Source organism: Cuculus canorus, chromosome 2, assembly GCF_017976375.1.
Source record: "Cuculus canorus isolate bCucCan1 chromosome 2, bCucCan1.pri, whole genome shotgun sequence".
In the NCBI taxonomy this organism is placed as follows: Eukaryota; Metazoa; Chordata; class Aves; order Cuculiformes; family Cuculidae; genus Cuculus; species Cuculus canorus.
Window position 1 is genome coordinate 116,626,245 of NC_071402.1, and position 23,101 is coordinate 116,649,345.

Genomic DNA, 23,101 nt, shown 5'->3' on the forward strand with positions numbered 1-23,101 from the left:
CCTTACTGTAGTAGTTTGCTGCCACAGTGGAAATAATCAGGTAACAATTATCACAGCTGACAATGCATCTTCACATCTCATCAGCCACAGATATTTTCCACTGGTCCATACAATACAGACCCATCAGAAATAATAGGAAGGAGCTAAGCTATTGTTGGGATACAGCAGCTCAATATTCACAGAATATTCAGCTGGGGATGAACTCTTCAAGAGGAGTTAATAAGCAGCCACACTTGAATACCTGATGTTTGTGAAGGGGAGAAACATACATGGAGAAGCACATTATGGCTAAAAACATACTTGATCTGTCCAAAACAAAACGTAGCCTTCATCTCTCATGTAGAAGCAAGTCTACCAGGGCCCAGAAAGAAAGATTTGTCTTTGAGGAGTGATCTGAAAGATAAGTAATATGTCAAAAGGAAGAAAATGCAGTTTCTGCTCCTTGGGGAAAGAGGGTAAAAGGGGAAGGAAAAAGGAAAAAAAAGAAAAAAAAAAATCAACCCAAACATTAAAACCCTTCAGTTTTTTTTCTTGCTTTAGCCATAGCCTCGTTCCTTTGATTTGTCATGATTTAAATTCATACAAAAAGATTTATTTCAAATAAGCCCCTTTAACTGTAGGGGCAGATTTTTTTTTTTCCCTAAAGCCTTTTGTAAGAACAAAGTAACCACTTGTCACACTCAGTAACTAATGAGAGTTTAGTGTGGGTTTTAGTGTTCATTCATACGCTTTGTGTTCAGCTAGTCGTAAGTTAAATCTTTAGAAATCACACTGCAGGAATCCTTCGTGTAGGGGTGGGGGCGGGAGGCGAATCTGTCGAGATATTGAGAACTGGTGAGTGGAAACTGCTCTTTTCAGGCTTCCTAATTGGCGGCACAGGAAATAAACACATGCAGGAAGTCGTTTGGCCTTCGCTTGAACTTAAAGTTTATACAGCAATTGATAACCAAGGCAAACTTCATGTATTTAAACTTCTAAAAATTAAAGTAAATAAAGAGAACGTGTTTAGCCAATGCCAGCGTGGCATGTAGTTTCTACAACCAGCTCATCTAGATACGGCATTAAAATCTGGAAAGATTATGCAGGGTATATATTTTTATGGCTAGAATGTGTCCTTGCAACCTTTTTGTATGTCGTCTCTCTGTCCCCTTTTCCTTCCATTTCACTAATCCCCTCCCAGTGAAAATGAGCTGGAGCACTGAAATGAAACTGAAAGTTAGGTTTATGAAGCTGTTTTCTCTGCTTCTGCATCTGCTTCTGCTCTTTCATCCTTTCCCTGACCTTCTCATTTATCTTATAAGCAGTTTGGGGTAAGGATAGTCTTGGAGCGTGTGAAACGCCTTGTTCAGTGGTTGCCCATATTGATATTTGGTTAAAGCTACATATATTGTGTATGAAAGTTATCTTTGAAAGGAGGGTAAAAAGAAATGAAGCATCGTTCCTGAATACAGCTTTTGACATTGGTACCATCACTTTACTAACAGGGACATTTATAAGCATTTCTAAGAAATATTATTCGTGTTAATATTTTTCAGGCTTTCACTGTATTACTAAGGTCACTGTGAATTTAATGCTTTATATATAACAGTTTTAGGTTTATAATAATTGCAATGAGATGGTGTAAATTTTCATGTGATATTGAGAACACCTTTGCCAATAAAATGAAAGCAAGCAAAACCCCAGTGCAGAACAGAATACGGAGGAAATGGTACATTTGCATGTCTTTGAAGACCAACCTAAATGTCTGCTAAAAAACATATCCACTCCTAATGCATCTTCTACTCTTTTTGAAAATGGATTTTTTTTTCCTGCCCCAATAAACTGCCCCTATTAATTTAAGCATTTCTTAGGAATACTTTTTGTAAAAAGGACTAGAAGCTGAAAACTGCACTTAAAATAAAGCAAAATGAGAGAAAACCAGAATGAAAGTGTTGAATTACACATCCATAGTCTGGGTTGGTTTCAGATTAAGTTATTGAATTAACTTTTTAAAAAATTAAGATTCGGGGGGGGTGGTGTTTCGCATTTTAAGTAATTAAAAACTGTCATGAAATTTTGTAGTCTGTTTAGATGGTTATATATTCGCAGTGTCAAGGTAGCTTTATAAAAGACTTCAAGAAATGCATCTAAATATTGGCCTTAAATTGCCATTTACTGTAAAATGGACGTAGGTGATCAGAAGCTCAATAAATGTCAATGGATAGTTCATTATAATAAATAAATATGGAATTTTCAACTATTAATCTTGTAAGATTGCATCTTCTGCGTATTTTCAGAACATCTCCTTGCCTGTATCACTTATCTTTTGCCCATTTGATTTACATCCCAGCCTGAAGTCTAATAGTCATCAGTCTTTCTTTTGTGGATTACAATGACATAGCTGCTTCACTATCTTCAAAGGAATCAGTCTTTTGCTTTCCTTACAGGAAACATTCAAGTTTGTTGCAGACTGTGTAGCAGTATGTATATGCACAATGATGATGTGTAGCTGCATTGTTTGTATTCTACCCTAAAAGCTATTTTTATGTTGCATTTCTTTCTTTTTTGATAGTCCAGCTCCACAGTGAGAACGTACCAAAACAGTAAATCGAGAGTGACCATGAGCCCTGGCTTTAGCTCCCAGTGGAACAGCAGCCAACCTGCCTGGAATACATACACCTTTCCAAGAGCAAGCTTGCACTACCAGTCCCATGCTAGCTACACCTACTGTGCTGGACATCCTGCTGTAAGTAATTATAACTGTTTCTACAGTTACCTGAATGAGCTGTATGATCCCCTGGCAGGTGGAGGCAGTGAGGGACTGACAGTCCATCACACTTTGCCCGCACTCTTTGTGTCCTATTGCAGTCAGAACAGCTCATGTGTACTAACTCTAACTCTAGAAAATATTAGAATGAATCTGAGATGTAAGCAAATGTGAAAGTTACATGGCTCAGTAGAGATACATATATTTTTGTCCATTTAACAGTCCTTGCCCTGACATGAAGTTGCCGTTGTGTGTCTGGGTTTCAGTGTCAGGGATGTGGGCTAGAGAGCAGTATAGTTGATGACTTTTTTTCTGTTTCTAGAGAGTCTGTTTGATGAATGAATTATACTCTCTGTTTCTGGGATTTTGAATTGTATGGATGAGTCAGTAAAGGAGGGCATCTCTTCTTATAATTAGGTTTGTTAATATTCACTACTTGATCATTAATGTGATCAGTAGTGAATATGCAATCTTGTTGCTAGGCAAAGACTACTGGTCTTCTGTAATTTGCCATGAACTGGTGGTCAAAAAGAATGGGGAGGAGGGCTGACTGTTGTTGTGTGTTTTAATCTGACAGCCATGAAAGGGTCACAACTGAAGGCTGATTGTGGGTTTTGTCATATTGGTGTAGCAGGCTGCTCATAGCAGAGCTCTGGTGTTCTTTTACCTTCTGATTTTGAAAGACTCTGGGAGAGTTAACGGGGGGAAGACCTCTTTAGTGTAAGCGATCTTTCTTTTTTCTCACTCTACACTTCGTAGTTTTAATGTTTGGATTTGAACTTCACTTTGGATATTGTTAGAAAGTCTTAAAGGACATATTATCTTAACATCCTGTTGTGTATGTAATGAAGTTTTGTCACCCTATAGTGAGTTCTAGTAGGAAAAGAGGGGGAAAGTGTAGCTTTACCTACAGAGGGGAAATTGTGCTACGTGCACAGATCTTTGTGATTTGATTTAGATTAGTCTTACCTACCAACAGACTTTTGGCCAGAAGTTTGGTTTAGGAATTGTCTGAAGCATTAACATGGTAATTGAAATAAAGGAGGGGAATAAATTTCTAAAATCTTATCTCTTTTCTGAGGTAGTGAGATGTCAGAGTGAATTAAACATCTCTATGGATTCTAGTGTTTGCTCAGTTCCATTATGGTGTCATAGAAAAATGATAAGAACTATTGTGAGGGGAAAAGAACAGTGTTTGGCAACACAAGAGCGCAGAAATTTTCCTTGTTTAGAATGATGCCTCAAAAAAAGGTCCTTTTACAGCTTACTTTAGCTTAAACTGGGTATTCAAGTAATTAACTGCTCCTTAACTTTGATAATTTAGAATAAACACTACCCTCTCTGTGAGTCAAGCTTTGGCTCTACATAGCAACAGAGTATACAAGAAGAATGCTGTACTGCCTATAAGATGTCTTTGTATCCATATGAATTAAAATGTCTTTTTTAGGCTAATTCCACAGATCATCTTTCCTTTTTTAGACAAAAGTTGAGGGTACCTCAAATAGAATTGCTTTACCCATACAGTATTTGTTTTCACTGAGCACCTTAATACGTAGCCGATGGAAATGATACTTCAGTCTGAAGGTCAGTTTAGCTGATTGCTGGAGAGTAGAGGTTACAGAATAGCCAGAGTTGCATAAACCTTTGGGCAGATTGTTCGATTAGTCTTTCCCTCAGTGTCCCTGGGTTCAACTGTTTGGTAAACTCGGCACTTTTCTTGGCTCCTGCTCATCTGAGAAGCTCTGCTGCAGTGGTTCTCAGCAGGTAACTGGACTGATTTCCTAGGCTGGTGGCAAGAAGCTGTAACAGGTTAGCTGCTATTGCAGTGTCTACCACTTTGATTGCATAATTTTTCCATACGTTCCCTACTTCTGCATCCTCTGAGGGTGAGGCTGTAAGCGAAGCCTGGACAAGGCATTCCAGCAAACTCAGGTCTCCCTTCTGCAGCATCATATGAGGGTAAAGTTTTGCAAGATGAAACAATGCCGTATAATATCTGTTGCAGTGTATATGGTAAAGTCAGAATTAGTCTGTTTCTAACTTAGATTTGTTTAACATGGCTCAAGCTAGCACTTCAGTGGCAAATTACACCAATAAAAACTGGATATGGAAAACCTCCTTTATTTGTGATCTTCCCAATGTAACATGCTTAACTGTGTATCTACTACACTTCAGAGGATTGTATTTGCCCTCATCTGACACAGGTTCACTAGAACAAGCTGTACATTTTACTGCTCTATGAAGCTGTTTCTGCAAAATCTCTCACGTGGAATGTGTCTAAAGATCATCGTAGTTTCTTGACACTTTGGGGGCTAACAAACTTACGAGTGCTTTGCAAGTTCAAGGCAGACAAATGTCAGGGAGTTGGATCTGGCCTTGAAGTACTTGAAGATATTAGTCTCTGGAGAGAGAGCCAAGAGAAAAGCTTTGGATTTCTCTACTGTTTGGAGAAAAGCTGTACAACACAAAAAAGATTCATGTTAATTGGGCAAAAAATAACTAAAAAACCAAAAAGTCCTCTATTTCATTTTTTTTCTAAATGAAAGAAAAGATATCATACAAACTGCAGTGTTAAGAGACCTTTATGACTCTGGCTGGTCCTGAGAAATATGTCTGAGTGAAAGGTGGGGGGTTTATTTTACTTTGTCTGAGAACACACTCTGCAATTCTCTTCCATAGTGCCACAGTTGTTGATTAAAAGCAGTCTCTCCACCCTAGGAAAGACAAGAACAGGAAGTTTGTTTAAACAGATTAATTTTTCAGCTCTTGGAGTTATGTAAGGGAAAACTGCATATCATCCCAGTCAGCAGTTCAATGCCATTTTTGAAAAACAAGAAGATGCTCACTTCTAACTATAAAGGGAGGCAGGATACCCTGTGGGATCTGTGTATACTAATATGAGTAATAATGTAGTAGATGCCCCTTACAAAGTATATGATGATTTTTTATATTAGGGACTAGAAATTCCCCTGCATTCGCATGCAGAGGCTTGCAGCCAGAGAAATACAGCATTGTAGTAGTGCTCAGAGTAGGAGGAACTGCCTAGCCATCTTTTCTCTTGAACTTTCTTCACAGAAGGAAGATAAAAAGGAAGATTAAAAAAAAAGTCAAAATAATTCTCATTATCCCCACTGGGCAAGACAGAAACAGTCCTTGACCACTTTCACATCTGTTCTGATTTGCTACCCATGCTTCTTCCAGTGTCTCAAGGACTCATTTCCCTTTCTCCACATTTTAATGGAAGGATGGTAGAATTTCAGTACATGTTAAGAAAACTTGTCCAGTGAATTAACTTTAACAAATGACTACTTAGATTATGCTGTAATTTTGAAGAAGTACATGTGTAAAGTGGGCAAATAAAACACAGATCCATCGGCGGGACTTCATCTGCTTTTGAATATTGCAATTGAAACTGTAAGGGAGTCTCCTATGTCTTTTTTGAATATTCATATAGCAGTCACAGATATCTGCCACACTCGCTTATGTAGCAGTCCTTGTTTATGAAGGAATTTGTCAAAGAGGTATTCTTTGATGAAGCACACAGTACTGTTGCAGACTGAGTAACCCTCCAGGGTTTGAAACCTTTGTTGTAGGCTTGTGGGACATTGAATTTAGTTGCCTGTACTAATTTCTTCATGTACATACATCTCTGTAGCATATGTGATGTCTTTGCATTCCTTATCTAGATATGCAACTCAGCATATGTAAGACTTTCCGCTAGAATCTATTCTGCACTCTAACGGGATTTGGTCACGCTCCACTAGATCAGTGACAGCCTTCAAAACATGATTGGTTAAATCTGTAAAGTTATTATTTGGAGCTCTACAGATAATGTTTACAAGCTGTTAAATCTGAGATGTCATATGTGGATGAGACAATCAATTTGCTTAGCAGTACTTCTGTCCCCATTCCAACAGTCTGTCCCCAGACTTCTTTCCATTAACTTCTTTAAATGCATGATTGCTTCTGAAATTATGCTGTTAGTGGGAATGTGTGAAGCAGAATTTAAAAGAAAAAAAAGTGATGCAGAAACTCTATGACACTGCTGGCCTTTCACGCTCTTCTCTGCTCCCTAGTAGGAACTCAGAACTTTAGTCTTAGGAATCTTAAGACCCAGTAGAATGAGCTGTAGCTCCCTTTACACTTTCATTCTGACAGTTCTTGGACAGAAAAGAAAAAAAGGAGCAAGGTGGTCACTGTGGGCAGCATTAATGGCAGGTGCTACTCACTGTCAGCATGACTGTGCAGAGTCCATTACAGAAATTTCCAGTGGCAGGTAGGTTACCTTCATTGCTGATGACTGAACTGTAGAACTGTGCAATGTTGCACAGCTTAAATGCTTTATGTAAACTGACTTTTGATAATTACCACACAAATTGGATTAACATCTGTACTGAGCTCTCAATGATTGACTTTTTTAACAACTTACTTTGTATAAATGTATAAAATAAGAAAACCTGCCATTTTTGTGTGATTATACAATGGTTAAGGACCACCTGGGAATGTGAGATGAAATAATTAGTTTGTATATATGCACACATAAATCTACTGGCTAAATTATTAGTTTGTATATATCAATTTATGTACACAGATCAAGTTTTTGGCTAAAATCCTTGCAGAATGACATACGAAGGTTCTCAGTGCAGGGCTGGTCTTGGATGTTGATCTCTAGCCTTTTAATGTGATCCTGTCATCTGAAATGTAAACCTCATTAGGGAACACATTCTTTCAAGAAGTGTAATATCCTACTCAAAATCTATTCTATAGCACAGAAATAAGACTGAAGGAAGCAATAGACTGGTACGTGCCAAATTCTTAAGGCAGAACGTAAATTATGTGACCATATATTATAATGCAAAGACAATGTTTCGAGAAGCAAATTTCCTTAAATCCAGGGAGTGTTCAATACAGGTAGCATGGGTGTACTAATAAAAACCAGCCTTTATTTCTCTAGAAATATCAGTAGAAGACATCAACACTCCAATTTTTTTATACCAAGATCTTTCCAGTGAGTAATTCTGTTGCAACTCTTTTTCAGAAAATGAGACAGTGCTAAGAGTTAAATGCCTATGCAGTATAATACTGTCCTTTATCACCGCTAATTTCTAAGCTATCTGTTTAAGCAGAAGCTGTCACTTTCTGATCTGGCTTGAGCCTCCTGCCCGATTCATTTTGTAAAGTCACGAACGGTGGATTGTGGATTCATGGAATAGAGCTGGTCTGATTAGAGATGAAGAAACTTCCTTTTGCACATGCACATCCTTATAATCAGCAATGATGGGAGAGGAAATAAATAGTACAGTAGGCATGAATTGGAAATGTTTCTCTAAGAACCTCTCAATTTCACGTGAAGTTCTGAAATCTTGTTTTTCTCCTGTGCTGAGCATTAACACTTTCTTACCTTGAAGGGCCTTTCATGTGAGATTGATCCCTACCATTCTGCATCCAGTATTTCTTTGGTGCAGCTGTCACTATAGTAGCCACTGGTTAAAAATGGATCCAAAGAATCATACACTCTTGAAGGTCCATTGCACAAAGATTTGCTTCGTGACACTTTGGTCACAGTCTTGCAGTTTGTAAAGGGTAAGGGATGTATTTTGATCCACTAAAGATGGTGATCACTTTACAGAGTGCTTTCATAGCCCCAGCTTCAGAAGCCCATTAGTCAATCTGGGGAAAGCTCAGATGTGATTTGGAGAGAGGTGGGAAAGAGAATTCCCAACTATGAGAAAAAACAGGTTTATCAGCAGAAGCTATTTCTTGTAATTGATGATATGATCCTTAAGAAATACTGCAAGAAGTGAGGGAGCAAATGAAAGAGGCAGTCATTAAAGGGAGAATGAAAAGGATAACATCTCCGTTGTTGGGTGTCAGTTGTGGTATTAGAGAAAAGCTATGCCAAGTAGGAGGAAAGTAAATGAAGAACTGTGGAGAAAAGATATTTTTAATTGACGAGATACTGTAGCTATCAGGTATAATGAGTAGGTTAGAGATCAAGTGCAAATCCATATGCTAATTGCTGCCATAAATTATTCTATTAATTGTTTATCTATTACCTCCATATACATGAACAGAGCCTCAAAAACTTTAGCTTACTAGGTCGCAAATGTAAACTACGTTTTCGCTGTAGCTTGGCTTCTTTGGGGAAGAGAGAGTGGAAATTTCAACCCCCCAAACAAATATGTCTCTTAATTAACTTTTCTCACCATCTGTGCTTACTTATAGCTGAGGAAAGCGGTACCAGTGACTTGTGAGATTGCTTTCAATGCTGCCTCTTTAGGCCAGCTTTTCAAAGCAGCAATCACATGCACTTAGTTCTGATCAGATCAGCTTATCAGCTCAGTTCATTGTAGCGCTTTCATAATCATTCGTGTGTGACAGCCCATTAAAACTTGGCCAGGCCTTGAAAAAAAATCACAAAATCCGTGAATGTGTTTTACATTCAGCTTTTGAGGTTTCCAGTGTATTTGTTTTGTGTATTAACCTTTGAAATTGAACTTCTGTGAGTAGTTGTAGGGGAAAGTCACCGGTAATATAAGACTTCAGACAAAGTAGTTTACTCAAAGAGTAGTTTTATTTAAATAGATACATGTGATGCTGTGATAATTGTGTTGAATGCTGTCTATAGCTCCACTCGGCTCCTGCAAAGGTACAGTGGTGTGAGCGCAGCCTGCCGGACCGAGGAGGGCTGATGTGGAGTGTGTGACAGGCACTGCCCATGGGTGGTTAAGGTTCACCAAGTGAGGTTTTCCTTTCTGGAGGACTTTTAGTGGATGGCAATTGCAGTTTGAAGTTGATTGACCTGGACAAACATGGCAGGGCCTCTCAGAGTGAAGAGCACTGATAAAAGAAAATGTTTCAACTTACTTGCGACAAATATTTTTTCAAAAAGTCTGCAGAAATGGAGAAGTTCCACTTAAATTTGAGCTTGGAGATATTTGTTTTCAGAATTCTGATTTTTATGTGTGAATGTTGTTTTGATATTATTTTTCCTGTGTCTACTACTCATTTACTCATCACCTAAATTATGTCTTGTTATTCTTCCTCAACATATTAATTAGAAGAATGTTGTGGATTGATATTTTTGATGTCTTTTATATAGCTTGTATTTCAAGAGAGAAAAAAAATCCACAAAGACTACAGGACAAAATATTTTTCCTGAACTATTAATATTAATAAGATTGAAAAAACCCTCTCTGTTCATGTCTTGTACATTTATTTTAAATAGGACAGATTTCTTCGTGGAAAATATAATTGAAATATTGGAAATGACCAAAAAAAATACATATGCATATATATCCACAGAACTGGAAAAATATGTGCTACTGTAAATTCTCTCACTATCTCCTAATGCTAAAAGGGTCAACTGTTTTGGAGATGGGAACTTTTTATTTACAAATAGATTCTATAGTAATTTTCTTGCTGATTATACATTTTTTATTCTTTCACACTGAAGTGGCAGATACACACAAAAAGCAGGTATTTTTGAATAGACTTGAAAAATACAAGTCTATTCAATACAAGCAAAGTTGCTTGCCTTTTTCTTTTTCCTTTTTTTTTTTTTTTTGAAAGGAAGGAAATTCCCTAAATTTAGACTGTAAAATAGACTTGTAGGAAGCAGTAAATACAGATCTCAGTAAATGTCTATAATTTAAAGATACAGATTATATCTACCTATACATTTTTCTACATATATTTGTGCCCACATTCATATATGCTTGTGTGTCTCTCTAAATATGTACATACATGCTTGTAATGTTTATTTTGGTTCTGGTTTTCTGCTTTAATTTAGGAACTAGGAGGTCTGTGGTACTAATTTAGCTTCTCTGTCTAATTTTCAGTGAGTCAGACAGGTTGTCTTTAGGATTTGTTAGTAAAGGTGATGAGCTCCTCCAGGCTCAAGAGAAAATCCTGGTATTAGGGCTTGAGAGTAGATGCTACAAACTGCCAACCTGTCACATGTTTTGGAGACGACTGACACTTTTTGAAAGATTGATTATTTCAAAAGGCCAGCAACTGTGTTGTGTTCATTTTAAATAATTAACATGCACAGGAGACTTCCTTGTTGCATTGCAGCTCCCAAGGGTGAAGACTTTTGGACCAGTCTGAACAAATACTGCTTCAAATAATTTTGCTGATGGAGTCTTTATCTTCTCTCTTCATTTTAATTGGTGATATTGATTTAATATAATTAAATTAATATTAACCCACATAATTTAGTGAAGACATAGGGGATGAAAATTTACTTTCTGCAGTAAGACCTACCTCCTTGCCTTGAAGTTTTATTTACATCAGTCTTGCAAATGGGATGATATTCAACAGCACTGTCAACAGTGACTTCTGTTTACAAATGGGAGCTAGAAGAAGTGTATGTCTGTGCGAAATACTGATTAGTCAAAACTGACATTTTCTTTTAATGAAAGTTCAGGTTTTTTTACCCTCAACAGATTTCAAATGTTGTTCCTTTATGGGAAACCAAAATGCTGACCAGAGATAAAATTTGTCTTTTGCTGTTTTCTGGCATATGTGCCACCAGCAATTTAGACACTTCGTGGAGAGCACATGATCTAAAAAGACCAAAACCTTAGAGTTCCTTCTGTGGCCATAATTAATCTGTTAAGCAATCTGAATTTTGATCTTCATCACTCTTGTTGAAATGCTTGCTCTTGCTTTTATTAGCTGGTGTTCCTTTAAAAGAAACACCTTAGTAGATAACGCGATCTGTGTGTTTGTCTTGGTCCTGTTTTCCAGTCATTTCTTTACTTTTGGCCAGTTTTGAGATGAAGGTTACTGCATCCTATCTGTTGGGGAGACTGAAAGCATTGTGTGGAAGGTGTTCCCACAGGACATACGAAGGAGGGAGCTGGAGTTTTTGAGAGGGGAAAGCAGGAATCCACAAGATACCAGGCTTTATTTTTTTCTGCTACTCAGACAGCAAATCATCACAGTGCCCTGTTGACTTTTTTTTTTGGGCAAGGACTCTATTGACTTCATAATTGTACCAATATATTGTAAAAGAAGATCCCTGTCCCACAGCAATTGGGACATGTTCTATCCTATAGATAGGACAGAAACTAGGAAGGGAAGCGGGGTCACTGAGAGAAAGGATCCTACCTAAGGTCGTGCAGCTGTTGAGGGAAAAGAATGGCAGTAGGCTTTGGTTTTTTTTTAATTCCAACTTGGTGCTTTATCTGTCAAACCAGGCTGTTTTTGTGTAGTTTTCCAAGTATATAACTAGGCAGTGTTTAATTTTGTTCTGAAACCTATAACTATAAAATGATGGAGGTGTTTCCTGAAGACCAAAACTTCTAGCTGAAAGCAAGTATGGTTAGTTATGTTCTTTGCTTTTGATTAGTGTCTCCCTGTGCAGTACCAGCTTCTCATTGAGGATGTTAAATACAGACATTTGTGCTTCCTGCAAGGCACCTCACCCCAAGCTATCACTGCTTTGTTTCTCTGCTTTTATTATAATTGGAGGGGAATGAATATTTTAGTATATTTTGTCATAGTGCTCAGCTATCAGCTGCAGGATGGACTCCCTGGATTTTGTCAGATAGTCTACCTTTAAGTTCCACAAGGAGCAGAATATGTTCCATTTGATCAATTCATGTGCAAATACGTATTTTCCTTGGTTATACAGGCAGCTTCCATGCAAGAAGAAAAAATTGAAAGGGCCTGGAAATATTGCAGAGATCTTTGGGGAGATTCCTTTCAGACTTTTTCCCCATCTTTTAAAGCATTAGCCCTTTAGCATGGTTGGATGCTAGGAGTCTCCTGGCACAAAAGGGAAATGCTCTGTTGAGGCCCTGTTGTTCTGTCCTGGTGACCTTTCCTTGGATGTCTGCCAGCATGGCTCTGATGAAACCGACCCACTGTTGATCTCTCCACCTAGCACTTGCTGTCAGTAAAAGCAAAACCCACCTTTATATTCAGCATGGTCAGTGACATCAAGAAGATTGTCAGGACATCTAGGTTGTGGCCTTTTCCACTATATTCACTTCTGCTCTATGCTAGGTTCTACTACTACATCTTTGTGTGATCTTGGGGAAAAACATACAGCTTTATCTGTTCCTCCATCTTACATTATTCCATTGAATCATAGAATGGCTTAGATTTGGAGGGGACCATGAAAATCATCTAGTTCACCCCTTCCCTCCACAGTGAGAAGGGACATCTTCAATTAGATCAGGTTGCTCTGAGCCTCATCCAACCCAACGCTGAATGTTTCCAGGGATGGGGCATCTACGACCACTCTGGGCAACCTGTTCGGTGTTTCACCACCCTCAGCATAAAACATTTCTTCCTAATGTCTTCTAGTCTAAAGTTCTCCTCTTTTAGTTTAAAACCATTACCTGTTGTCCTATTGCTACCGGCCCTGCTAAAAAGTTTTTCTATCTTTCTTGTAAGCACCCTTTAAGTATTGAAAAGCCACTATACAGTCTCCTTGGAGTCTTCTCTTCCAAGCTGATCAACCCCAACTCTCTCAGCCTTTCTTCATTGGGGAGGTGTTCCAGGCCTTTAATCATTTTTGTGGCCCTCTTCTGGACCCACTCCAACAGATCCAGGTCCTTCCTGTGCTGAGGACTCCAGAACTGGATGCAGTATTCCAGGTGGGGTCTCACCAGAGAAGAGTAGAGGGGCAGAATCAGCTCCTTCTACCTGCTGGCCACACTTCTTTTGATGCAGCCCAGGATATGATTGGCTGCCTGGGCTGCAAGTGGACATTGCTGGCTCATGTCCAGCTTCTTATCCACCAGGACCCCCCAGGTCTTTCTCTACAGGGCTGCTCTCAATCTCTTGTTGCTCTTAGAAGAGCAACAAAGCTGGTGAGGGGGCTGGAGAACAAGTCTTAGGAGGAGCGGCTGAGAGAGCTGGGGTTGTTTAGCCTGGAGAAGAGGAGGCTGAGGGGAGACCTTATTACTCTCTACAACTACCTGAAAGGAGGTTGTGGAGAGGAGGGAGCTGGCCTCTTCTCCCAAGTGACAGGGGACAGGACAAGAGGGAATGGCCTGAAGCTCCGTCAGGGGAGGTTCAGGTTGGATATCAGAAAAAAATTCTTCACAGTAAGAGTCATTAGGCACTGGAACAGGCTGCCCAGGGAGGTGGTCGAGTCGCCTTCCCTGGAGGTGTTTAAGGAACGGGTGGATGAAGTGCTGAGGGACATGGTTTAGGGAGTGTTAGGAATGGTTGGACTCGATGATCCAATGAGTCCTTTCCAACCTTGTGATTCTGTGTAATTCTGTGTGTGATTCTTCATCCCCCAGCCCGTATCAATACTGAGGATTGCTCCAGCCCAGGTGCAGGACCTTGCACTTTGCCTTGTTGAACCTCATGAGGTCTTCACATGTCTTCATTTGTATCGTCTAAATGAGAAAGTTTGCTCACAAATACTTAGATGTGCAGCTGGTGGTTTTATATTAACGATGATTTATTTTAAGAGTAGGCTTCTTTAAACTTCTAGAAAGTACCACAATTTTTGCTTTGTTATTAGGATAGTGTTCCTTTGATTGAAAGCCTCCTTTTCTTCAGAAGCTGGACTAGTAGAAATCCTTGTGTTGTATACAGTTGGATGAAAGGTTGGATTGAGTTGTTTTCCTACCAAAATATAAAGTGATTTTCTTTTTAAATCTTTCTTTCCATTTGGCCTCAACTTAATGTCTTTTGTCTGCTTAAGGAGGACAGGTGCAATTATTCACCTCTGAGTCCTGGGAAAGAAAATGTAATTCAGCATGGTCTCTTAGAAAGGAATGTAATTCACTGCTCCACATATAGTACATTATGCAGGTCGAACAGAATTCTGAAAGCTGTAGCATTGTCAAGGAAAGTATTTGATAACAATACTTGATATTAAATCAGGCTGTTTATCTTAATACTTTATTTGGGAGTAGAAAAGTAAAATAACTAATTATAGATTAAAGCTTGATAGAATTGTCTTTTCAGTCTTTTAAGGACAAAAATCTCTTGGCAGTGCTATGTGAGGAAAAGGATGTGTGAAGCTTCTTCAAGTAATTCATTGGAATGTGAATTTTAAAGCAGTGGTAGTAGATCCATCGTTATTTAGATAATTTCACCTTTTTTTCTCTTTTACCATGATGAAAATGAGGGCCAAGGCTTCAAAAATGTAGCACAGATTTTTTTTCTGAAGAGAGGAAGTTGTCATCCTTTCCTTAAAGTGCTACCCTGCCCTCCACTGACTTAAGGTACTCTGTCTAACCACATTTCAGCCCTGAGTGAATATATTCAATTGATACTTAATAGATTAATGATGGAACGGATCTGTTTACAGAACAAAATTCTGCACTGGGTAAATTAACTTCTAGCTTCATTTGCAACTGCAGAGCAGCTGTATCCCAGCATACTTGTTGCTTCAGAATTACATAAAATGAACAGATTTAAAGATCTGTAGCTCAAGCTTCAAGATACTTTTTATCACCTGTGGCGAAAATAAGTCAAGTCAGGTTACTGGTTTTGTGTATCATGGCTAAGTCTTTTCATTGCAGTCCCTGGTTTTGCTTGCTGATAAGTTTATGACAGCTTCACCTTTCTGGGTCAAATCTATCTGATCTAGTCTAAACTGAAAGGCAAGTTTCCACAGAATTTTGAATAGAATAATTTTTGCTGCTTCATAATAAAAAAAATCAGATACAATTTCCCAGCCTTTGTTGAAATAAAACAATTGTCAAATATTTTCCTCCCCCTAAATGCAAGACAATATTTTATGGAATTGATACAGTTATTTTCAGGTAGTTTAACATTGATGCTCAGCCCACCCCAGCCCCCACAATCAATTAATTCAGGAGCAGACAGATGAACTTGATGCTTTCCAGTAGAGGGTGTCTGAAGCAGATGTTTGGTCATTTTGATTTTTCTGAAATGCAAAATGGAGTAATTTTGTGATCTCTGCCATAGCTTTTTTTAGTTCTCTTTTCTTGCACCAGAAGAGTTAATTTGAGGTAAAAAGGGCAATAGAAAGGGGACAAAGCATTCAATTTGCAGTGCTTACAGGCAAGTATTGTACAAAAGACAAACTGAATGTGGAAACTATATCTGCTTATAGTAAGATGTATAATTCCCTTCAGAGAAAATACAGACTGCTGTGTAGATCTAAAAAATGTTCAGAGTCTGGGAATAAACAGCTGTGCTGCTGTTCTAGGACTGAATGTACAACATGACAATCACTCTGTTTCTCTTGAAACGTTAGTGAAGTAGGAAAAAAAAAGTCACATAACATTAATAAAAGAAAGCCAAGCATGTTAGCGCTTTTGTGAAGGCTAAGTTGCATGGCTTAATGAATAACTGCTTTTTAAAGGGCAACCAGCATTGAAATCTTGTTAACTGGCTGAAAAAGAAATTAATTCATTTGAAGGACTCTATCTAATTTTAGTATTTTACTTTAAATTGTTCCATGTGAAGAAGCCCTTTTGCTAGTCTTGTTAATATCATTAGGGGTGTTTGCACTGGTGGTGGTCTCTTTGGGTAGTTTGCATCATTAAAAATATTTTTTTTATTTAAGTAAAAAAAAAGGGGAGGGGAAGAGGAAAAAGGGGAGGTCTCCTCTGAAAAAGGAACAATATACCTACATAAAAGGAAACTGCATGTTAAATTGTGTTTTTAGGGAAGCTCTCTATAAACAATTTGTCAAATATAAAGAAGGAGAAAAAAACCCAAATATAATCTCTTTCAGCAAAATTGAACTTACCTTGTTACCTCTAACATTCTTAAGGAATTTTGTTTTCACTGTATTTAAGTTAGTCCTAAAAACCCCCAGTACTTTATCCCCAACTACCCAAAAGGCAACAGAACAACAGACTCAACAGAGATGTCATTCCCAGTCAAGGAATGCTTTTTAAACTGACCTTATACATTTTTAGAAGTCATATGTCTCGAGACATGAAAACATCTGATTTCCTATATCCAACATGAAAATACTTCTTTCTGATGTAATCTAAAATGAATTGAATGTCATTCCAAAGCAGATGTAAATAAAGCTCATGATCAGAAAGGGATGAGTTTCTTGTCCAAATGGGGAACTGGAGAAACTTGAGAGTCATCCTGCAACTTCATCACTGGAAGAAGCCTTTTTCTTACTTTGCACAATACTTGAGTGTTGAGAGGAAGAGAAAGTTTCTTCAACAAAGTGCTTATTACTACCATGATGTCCAGTGATGTTTGTGGTATCAGTAGATTTGCAGCTGCATATGAGAGTCCTTGCTGATATATCGGACATTTATAATACCGCTTCAAGTCTGAAGAGATGATGGTGTGTATTGCTGTGTAGAATGTCTCCCATAGATATTTCACTTTTGCTTTTCCCTCTAAAAAGCCCCTGGATTATACACTTGCTCTTTCTTTCTATTGGAATACCATCAGCCAAGCTTTTAGATAACCAGAGGTGATGAAGTCCCATTGGTCTCAACCAAAACATTCCTGTTTGTATTCATTGATGGTCTGATGAGCAAAAGTAGCCAGGGGGTGTGTTTGACTCCAACATGGACTTCCCTGTCATGTACTGAAGTCTGTATTATGAGTTGCATTGATACACTGAAACAAGCCTGGTTCCTGTGCTTCTAAAAAAAAAAAAAGGCAAACCGATTCTCTGAATTTTTCCCTGACCATGTTGCTTTAATCACATATATTGTTCTGTCCCCTTCTGGCTTTTCTTGAGTTCACAGGAGAAGGGAAAATACTTCTTTCACGTGAGGCAAAGAGGTTTTGTTTTGTTTTGTTTTCCCCGCTATTTTTTTTCTATGTTTTGTTCTTTCAAAAGTAAAGTGAATATCCCACCTACCTGTGGGGATTTTAAGAAAATAATCTTTTAATGTGGATGTGTTTATGTTCTCATTAAGGGGCGAACATAACGTTCTTTTCCTCTAATCTAATTGCGAACTGTAGTGGCTGGAGATAAGTCTGTTCACCAGGTTTAATGGTGTTTTACTATTTTAATTGGGGTTTGGGTTTGAGGTTTATCATGAGGAGAAAGGGGCTTCTCAATAGTTGGGTTAAAAAGGCAGGGAGAAACAACAGCTGTAAGGGCACTTTCCCATGTACTTGAGCATGAGTAAATGTAGCAGAGGGTTCTTCCTTCACTGAGTAAATTACCTTTGTCCCGCGTGTATATTGATATAAACTTTAAACATTTGGCTTTGCAATATATCTTGGGCTGCTTCTCTCACTGCTCAGGGTCAAGAGAGAAATTCATGAACGCTGACAGGAAATCCCTTTCTAAGTATAAGGAAAAGATGTCCAGTTTCTCAGATAAACAGAAGATAAAAATTGTCAAATTCTTTGTGTGTTTACTTTCAAACAACACACACAGCAAATGAAGGAACATTTTCAGCAGATGCATATTACTGCTTCAGACGTCACATCATTTCTGTAGTGTCAAGCATAGAAAATCCTGTGAAAATTCTTCCTCCCTGTATGGACTGTTTCAGCCAGGTATGATGGTTCAGGAAAAATATGTTGGTTTAGGTTATTTGTTACTATTTTAGAAGCCCAAAGATCTAAGCCTTCTAGAAACTCTACCTGACATTGCCAGATGCTACTGAAGTGATAGTTGCATCAGGGTGCCATGGGGTTTTAATAGGAAGTGTGTGCATTTCTTTCACGATGTAGGAAATGGAGAGCAGTTCTTAAACTCTTTCATTTTCTCTTCTACTCTCCAATCTCTATCCATCTTAAAAGAGTTTTCTTCTTTGCAGCATTATGGCAGATTTAATACCAAAGCTAAACATAAGGCATAATAAGTGAACGCATGGTCTTTTTAATCCAATTGTAATTCATTAAAATCTGTTCAAAATCTTGTCTAATAGGCTAACCTGTATTTTAAAATTCTTCAACTCTTGTCCCTTGTATCTGGAATTACTTTATACCATTTGAGATTGCCAAATGTTGGATATTTTTTAAATGTAATATCAATATATTTATATTTTTACATTTTACTTTACTCATATTGAACAAAATTCAAAGTTCCCTTATAGTTTAATATTAAGACAGTAAAAACTTCAGGTGTGCTTCTCTGTCAAGCTGAAGACATTTTCTTGGATGCTGTTTTTACAACAACCTGACTGACAGTTAAAAAGAAAATAAAAATGTTTCAAGCCAGGACGTGTAAATTTTTAGGTACTAAAAGGAGACCAAACCAGCTCTAACAGAACACCTCTAGCCAAGTTCATGCAGTCTATGCTTTAGTCACTGTGATTCCCATGGGCTTATTCCTTCTGAGTTTGAGTACACACAGCCTTCCCTAGGGAGGCAAGAGCGAGGTGGGATTTAGGCCCATGAGGTTGTGTTATCTGGTGACAGTTCACTCTGTGGAAGTCATTGACCACCAGAGATCCTTGTCATGGCACTCATGCCACCTCAGTCTATACTGGCTCCCAGAAGATCTCAAATGACATTGGTTGAATGGCAAGGTTTTTATCTCTGTTTCTGACCGTGAAGTACTTCAGTGAATGTCCTTGTTCATTAACTACATACTAGTTTTAAACATTTGTTCAATTTTAGCCACTCTTTAAGCATGCTATTTCTAGCTCTTGCTCTGAAAGCACTGCTTAATGACAGTGGTGGGCAGAATAACTTTAGTCTTATCACTAATAATCATCTTAACCTATCTATTTTGCAGCTGAACAGATCAGGTTAATGCAGAAAGCGGAGGGGTTTGGAAGCAGTTTCCCTATCATAAAAAGACCATTCGCTTGTACGTTGACTTAGATTTGAAAAAGGCAAATTGCTGATCTGAACTGAAATATGTGCCAGTCAGAATAAATATTGGCCTCAATGAGAGTTAGTTTGTTGAAGAAGGGGATTTGATATTCAGGACACTTGAGCTGTGGTAGTTGTCGAGTATTGCTTATTCAGGCAGTAGAATTGTGGGGCAGAAGCAGGGAAAGTTTATTAGCCCTGCCTTGGGCATCAGACTATTAGATTTCACGTAATTTAGGCAGGTTTATAGGAAATATTTTACACCTTCATAAGTAAATGTGAAATTTTGGGCATTGGGAAACTATATGAGCATTGTAATTTTTTATACCATTTTCCAAATAGTGCTTGGTTCTTTGAGACCATATTGTTTTTATTACGATAAGCATTATTTGTCCCTTCGTACTGCTGGTGCTCATTTTCTTTTTTAAGGAGAATATAAAGATGAGAGCTGATATAAAGTACTGCATAACTTTGTTAAAAAAGAAGAGGGGGAGGGGAGACAGTGGAGAGCTGCCTCAGACAGATGAAAAATACCTGGTATATCAAGGAAAATATATTCCCCAGTGTTATTTCATGCTCTGCAGGGGTCTGTTTTCTCGAGTCCAGTGCAAATGCATACTCTCAAGAAAGCCATTTTCTGCTTAATGTGGAAAAGAGGAATAAAGCAATTTTTTATTCCGCTTTTATACAATCTTGTCAAGAAAGAGAAGTGGATGAAGAATTACAATCTTAAGAGATGCCATCAAGACTCCCTAAACACAACCCGTATCAACCCCAGTCTGTAATCATGTCAAATTTCACAAATTAAGCAAGACTAGATTCTGCTTTGGACACCTCCAAGGAAAACCCATGATACAATAGGAACGAGCATGCACAATTCCTTAAGCCGATCTCTTTTTCCTCTGAGTGAACAGTGATGAGATGAATATGGAGAAAATGTGCAAGCTCTCTCTTTCATTCCCTGGAAAAGGTTATCCACCATCCTCCTTACCCTCCAAGAATTAAAGCTTGCTCTGACCTGTTTTCATATTTTGTATTCACTGCGCATCATGCAAGAGAGCAGGCACAGAGCAGCACTGAGAGTTCACACGCTCACCTGCAAGGAGAAGGAATGTGATGCAAGAATGAGCTAAGACAGGAAAACTGATCTCAGTAATAACCCGGTGGCCAGCACATAGTGTTCAGTTCCTAAATGAGTCTAAACAGAAGTTCCCTGTGCCATTTGAAATCTTGTAAGGTTCATCCTTCCTCGCCTACAGCTCCTGCTTTGGAGGGCCACGGGTCTTCCGCAGGTTTTGTGTGATAACTGCCAGGCCTTTGTGGTTGCCAGAGGTACTCTAGGGCATCTCAAACGGCACTAGGCAAGTATAATTAAGCAACTTAATCAAGCCCTTAGTTCCTAGGACTGCTTTGCCAAATATCTCATTTTATCTGTCAGTGATGCAATGAGTGGACATTTCAGATGCTGCAGAAAATGAGAATTGTCACCATATGACCCACCAGATCTGCCAACCTGAATGCAGTGCTCAACAAACCATGAAAAATTTAAAGATTCACACCCATAATTGGGAGTGTACACCCAAAAATGAACTTTGCCTCCATTGGATTTTATGCATCAGAGGGGAGAATGCTGTGCAGTAGTAACAGCAAATGAATCCAAGGAGAAAAAAAAAAATCCTTTCTGAAATTAATTATTGTAGACATTAACACCATTGAATATCTTGATGAATCCTTAAAGGACTCCAAATTTCATAAAATGAAATTCTACAATGGATTTGCTTTCAATATAGGTCAATTCAAACCTAAAATTTTGGACAAAAACTTTCTTTATCTTGGTAGTATTTTATTAAATAAAGTAAATATAAATGCAAAATAGCAATAATTTTCATGGAGTCCTGCATGATAATAAGCTAACTTTCTAGGATGGGTTGAGAAAGAAGTAGTAACGCTATTCATTTTAATGACCTGCCTTGATAATACTCTGCTGCATCACTTCCAGAATGCGTAACTAGTAATGTTTGGAGTATTTCTGAATGCAATTAGAAAATTCACCTTTCATTTCTGTATCTGCTCTTAAATAACACGAATATAAAATAAACACTATTCCTGCAATTGGTAAAGGTGACAAATGCATAGTCTCTGGGGAATGGCATCTATGAGAATGCTGCCACAGAAAATCTTTGCGCTCTTCCTATTGATGCACTAGTTAAAATATTTTCATGTTATATTTGCATCCCCATATGGTTTTCTTCAGTGTTGTTTTCTCAGTTGATGGAGGGAAATTCCCATGACACATTTTACATAATTGCTTTTCTGGTTGCTGTTGCTTACGTTTGTTCTGTCAATTGTGGATAGTCTTTATTTCCGACTATTTTGTTAGCGGTGTTCAGAATGCTTAAAAATGCTGTATTAAAGTATATTTAACACCACCACTCACTTGCAGATATCTAAAAAGTTGGAATTCATCCCTCAACTCTTCTTCTCTCAGCACCAGCTCTGTTTCGTGGAAATACCTCTGCCATTTTCTTTTGTTTATTTTAACACTTTTAAAATTTATTTTTATTAGTTTTTAGAAATTATTTTGGAAGCTGTGGGAGATATTTTTATCACTGCTTTTATTTGCAAATTGCTTTTCCCCCCCTTTAAGGCAGTGCAAACTGTTCAAAGAAGTCCAGGCTGTAGGGCCAGGAATTGTGAGGTTCCCCCACACTTTGGTTGATGATGATTTTCAGGTTAATTAATGAAAGGATTCTGTAGCATCCTACAAGTATTGGCAGTTGTCCTCAGTATTTCGATGTGGGAAAATTTTCTTTGTAGTTTAAGAGAACTGATGTACAGTGAAACTGGATGAGGAGCATTACTGAGATAGGAACTCATGTTTCTTATTAACTTCTACCTTGCTAAATGTACCAGAAGGCGTTCTCACCCATTTTTCCCTGTAGCATTTTCTGCCATAGCAGAATGATGCAGTAATACTTGCCATTAGCCATCCTGATGTTTAGAAACTAGTAACAGTTCTGAGACAACATTAAATCCATGTGCATAGAGACGATTGCCTGAGGTAGTGATGAAGGTGGGCTCCCCACTTATATCTCCCAGCAGCATTTGGGATATTTTTTCCCCACTACGTTTGATCTCTCACTGTGAAACTCGAAGTACTAAGTCAAATGAAATCTGACCTGGTCAAATAAATATTTTTTCAATAGACTTACAGAAGCCTCCACAAATTTGATCTATGATTTAGAGACTTTTGGTTTTGTTTCGTTGGTAATTTTTTTGGTTTTTAATTCCAAAAGAGTGTGCTGTTGGACATATTAAAGGTGGCACCAGAGTGAACACTTCTGAAGCATATGCTCTGCAAAGACCTATCCAATACATTAATCTTTAAAAACCCAAATATCCTGTGTTGTAATAAAATAAGATGACAAATCTCATAAGGCAAGTTGTTGTATTTGGGCTTTCTTCATTTACTGAAAAATGACTTGGGAAAAACCTGAAAGTCAAACCAAAAGCAATAGATTGTGTCTGTAAGAAATCATAAAGTTCATTATGTACACAACGATGCAGCAAAGGAGGAGAGCTGAATTTTTAGTAGCACTGGGTGAAAATTAAAATAATCTTGGGTAAGTAATATGTTGCAAAGTGATAGTT

General features: G+C 38.0%; 1 protein-coding gene across 5 annotated transcripts in view; it reads left to right on the forward strand.

Moving 5' to 3' along the window:
* RBMS3 (RNA binding motif single stranded interacting protein 3) overlaps positions 1 to 23,101 on the forward strand; it is a 725,855-nt gene that overhangs the window by 215,212 nt on the left and 487,542 nt on the right. For 4 of the 5 annotated variants that reach the window (XM_054058446.1, XM_054058453.1, XM_054058447.1 and 1 more), the window contains one exon: positions 2,552 to 2,725. In XM_054058446.1, the coding sequence (XP_053914421.1) occupies positions 2,552 to 2,725 (174 nt within the window). The remainder of the gene's footprint in view (positions 1 to 2,551; positions 2,726 to 23,101) is intronic. The other variant, XM_054058450.1, reaches the window with a different exon arrangement.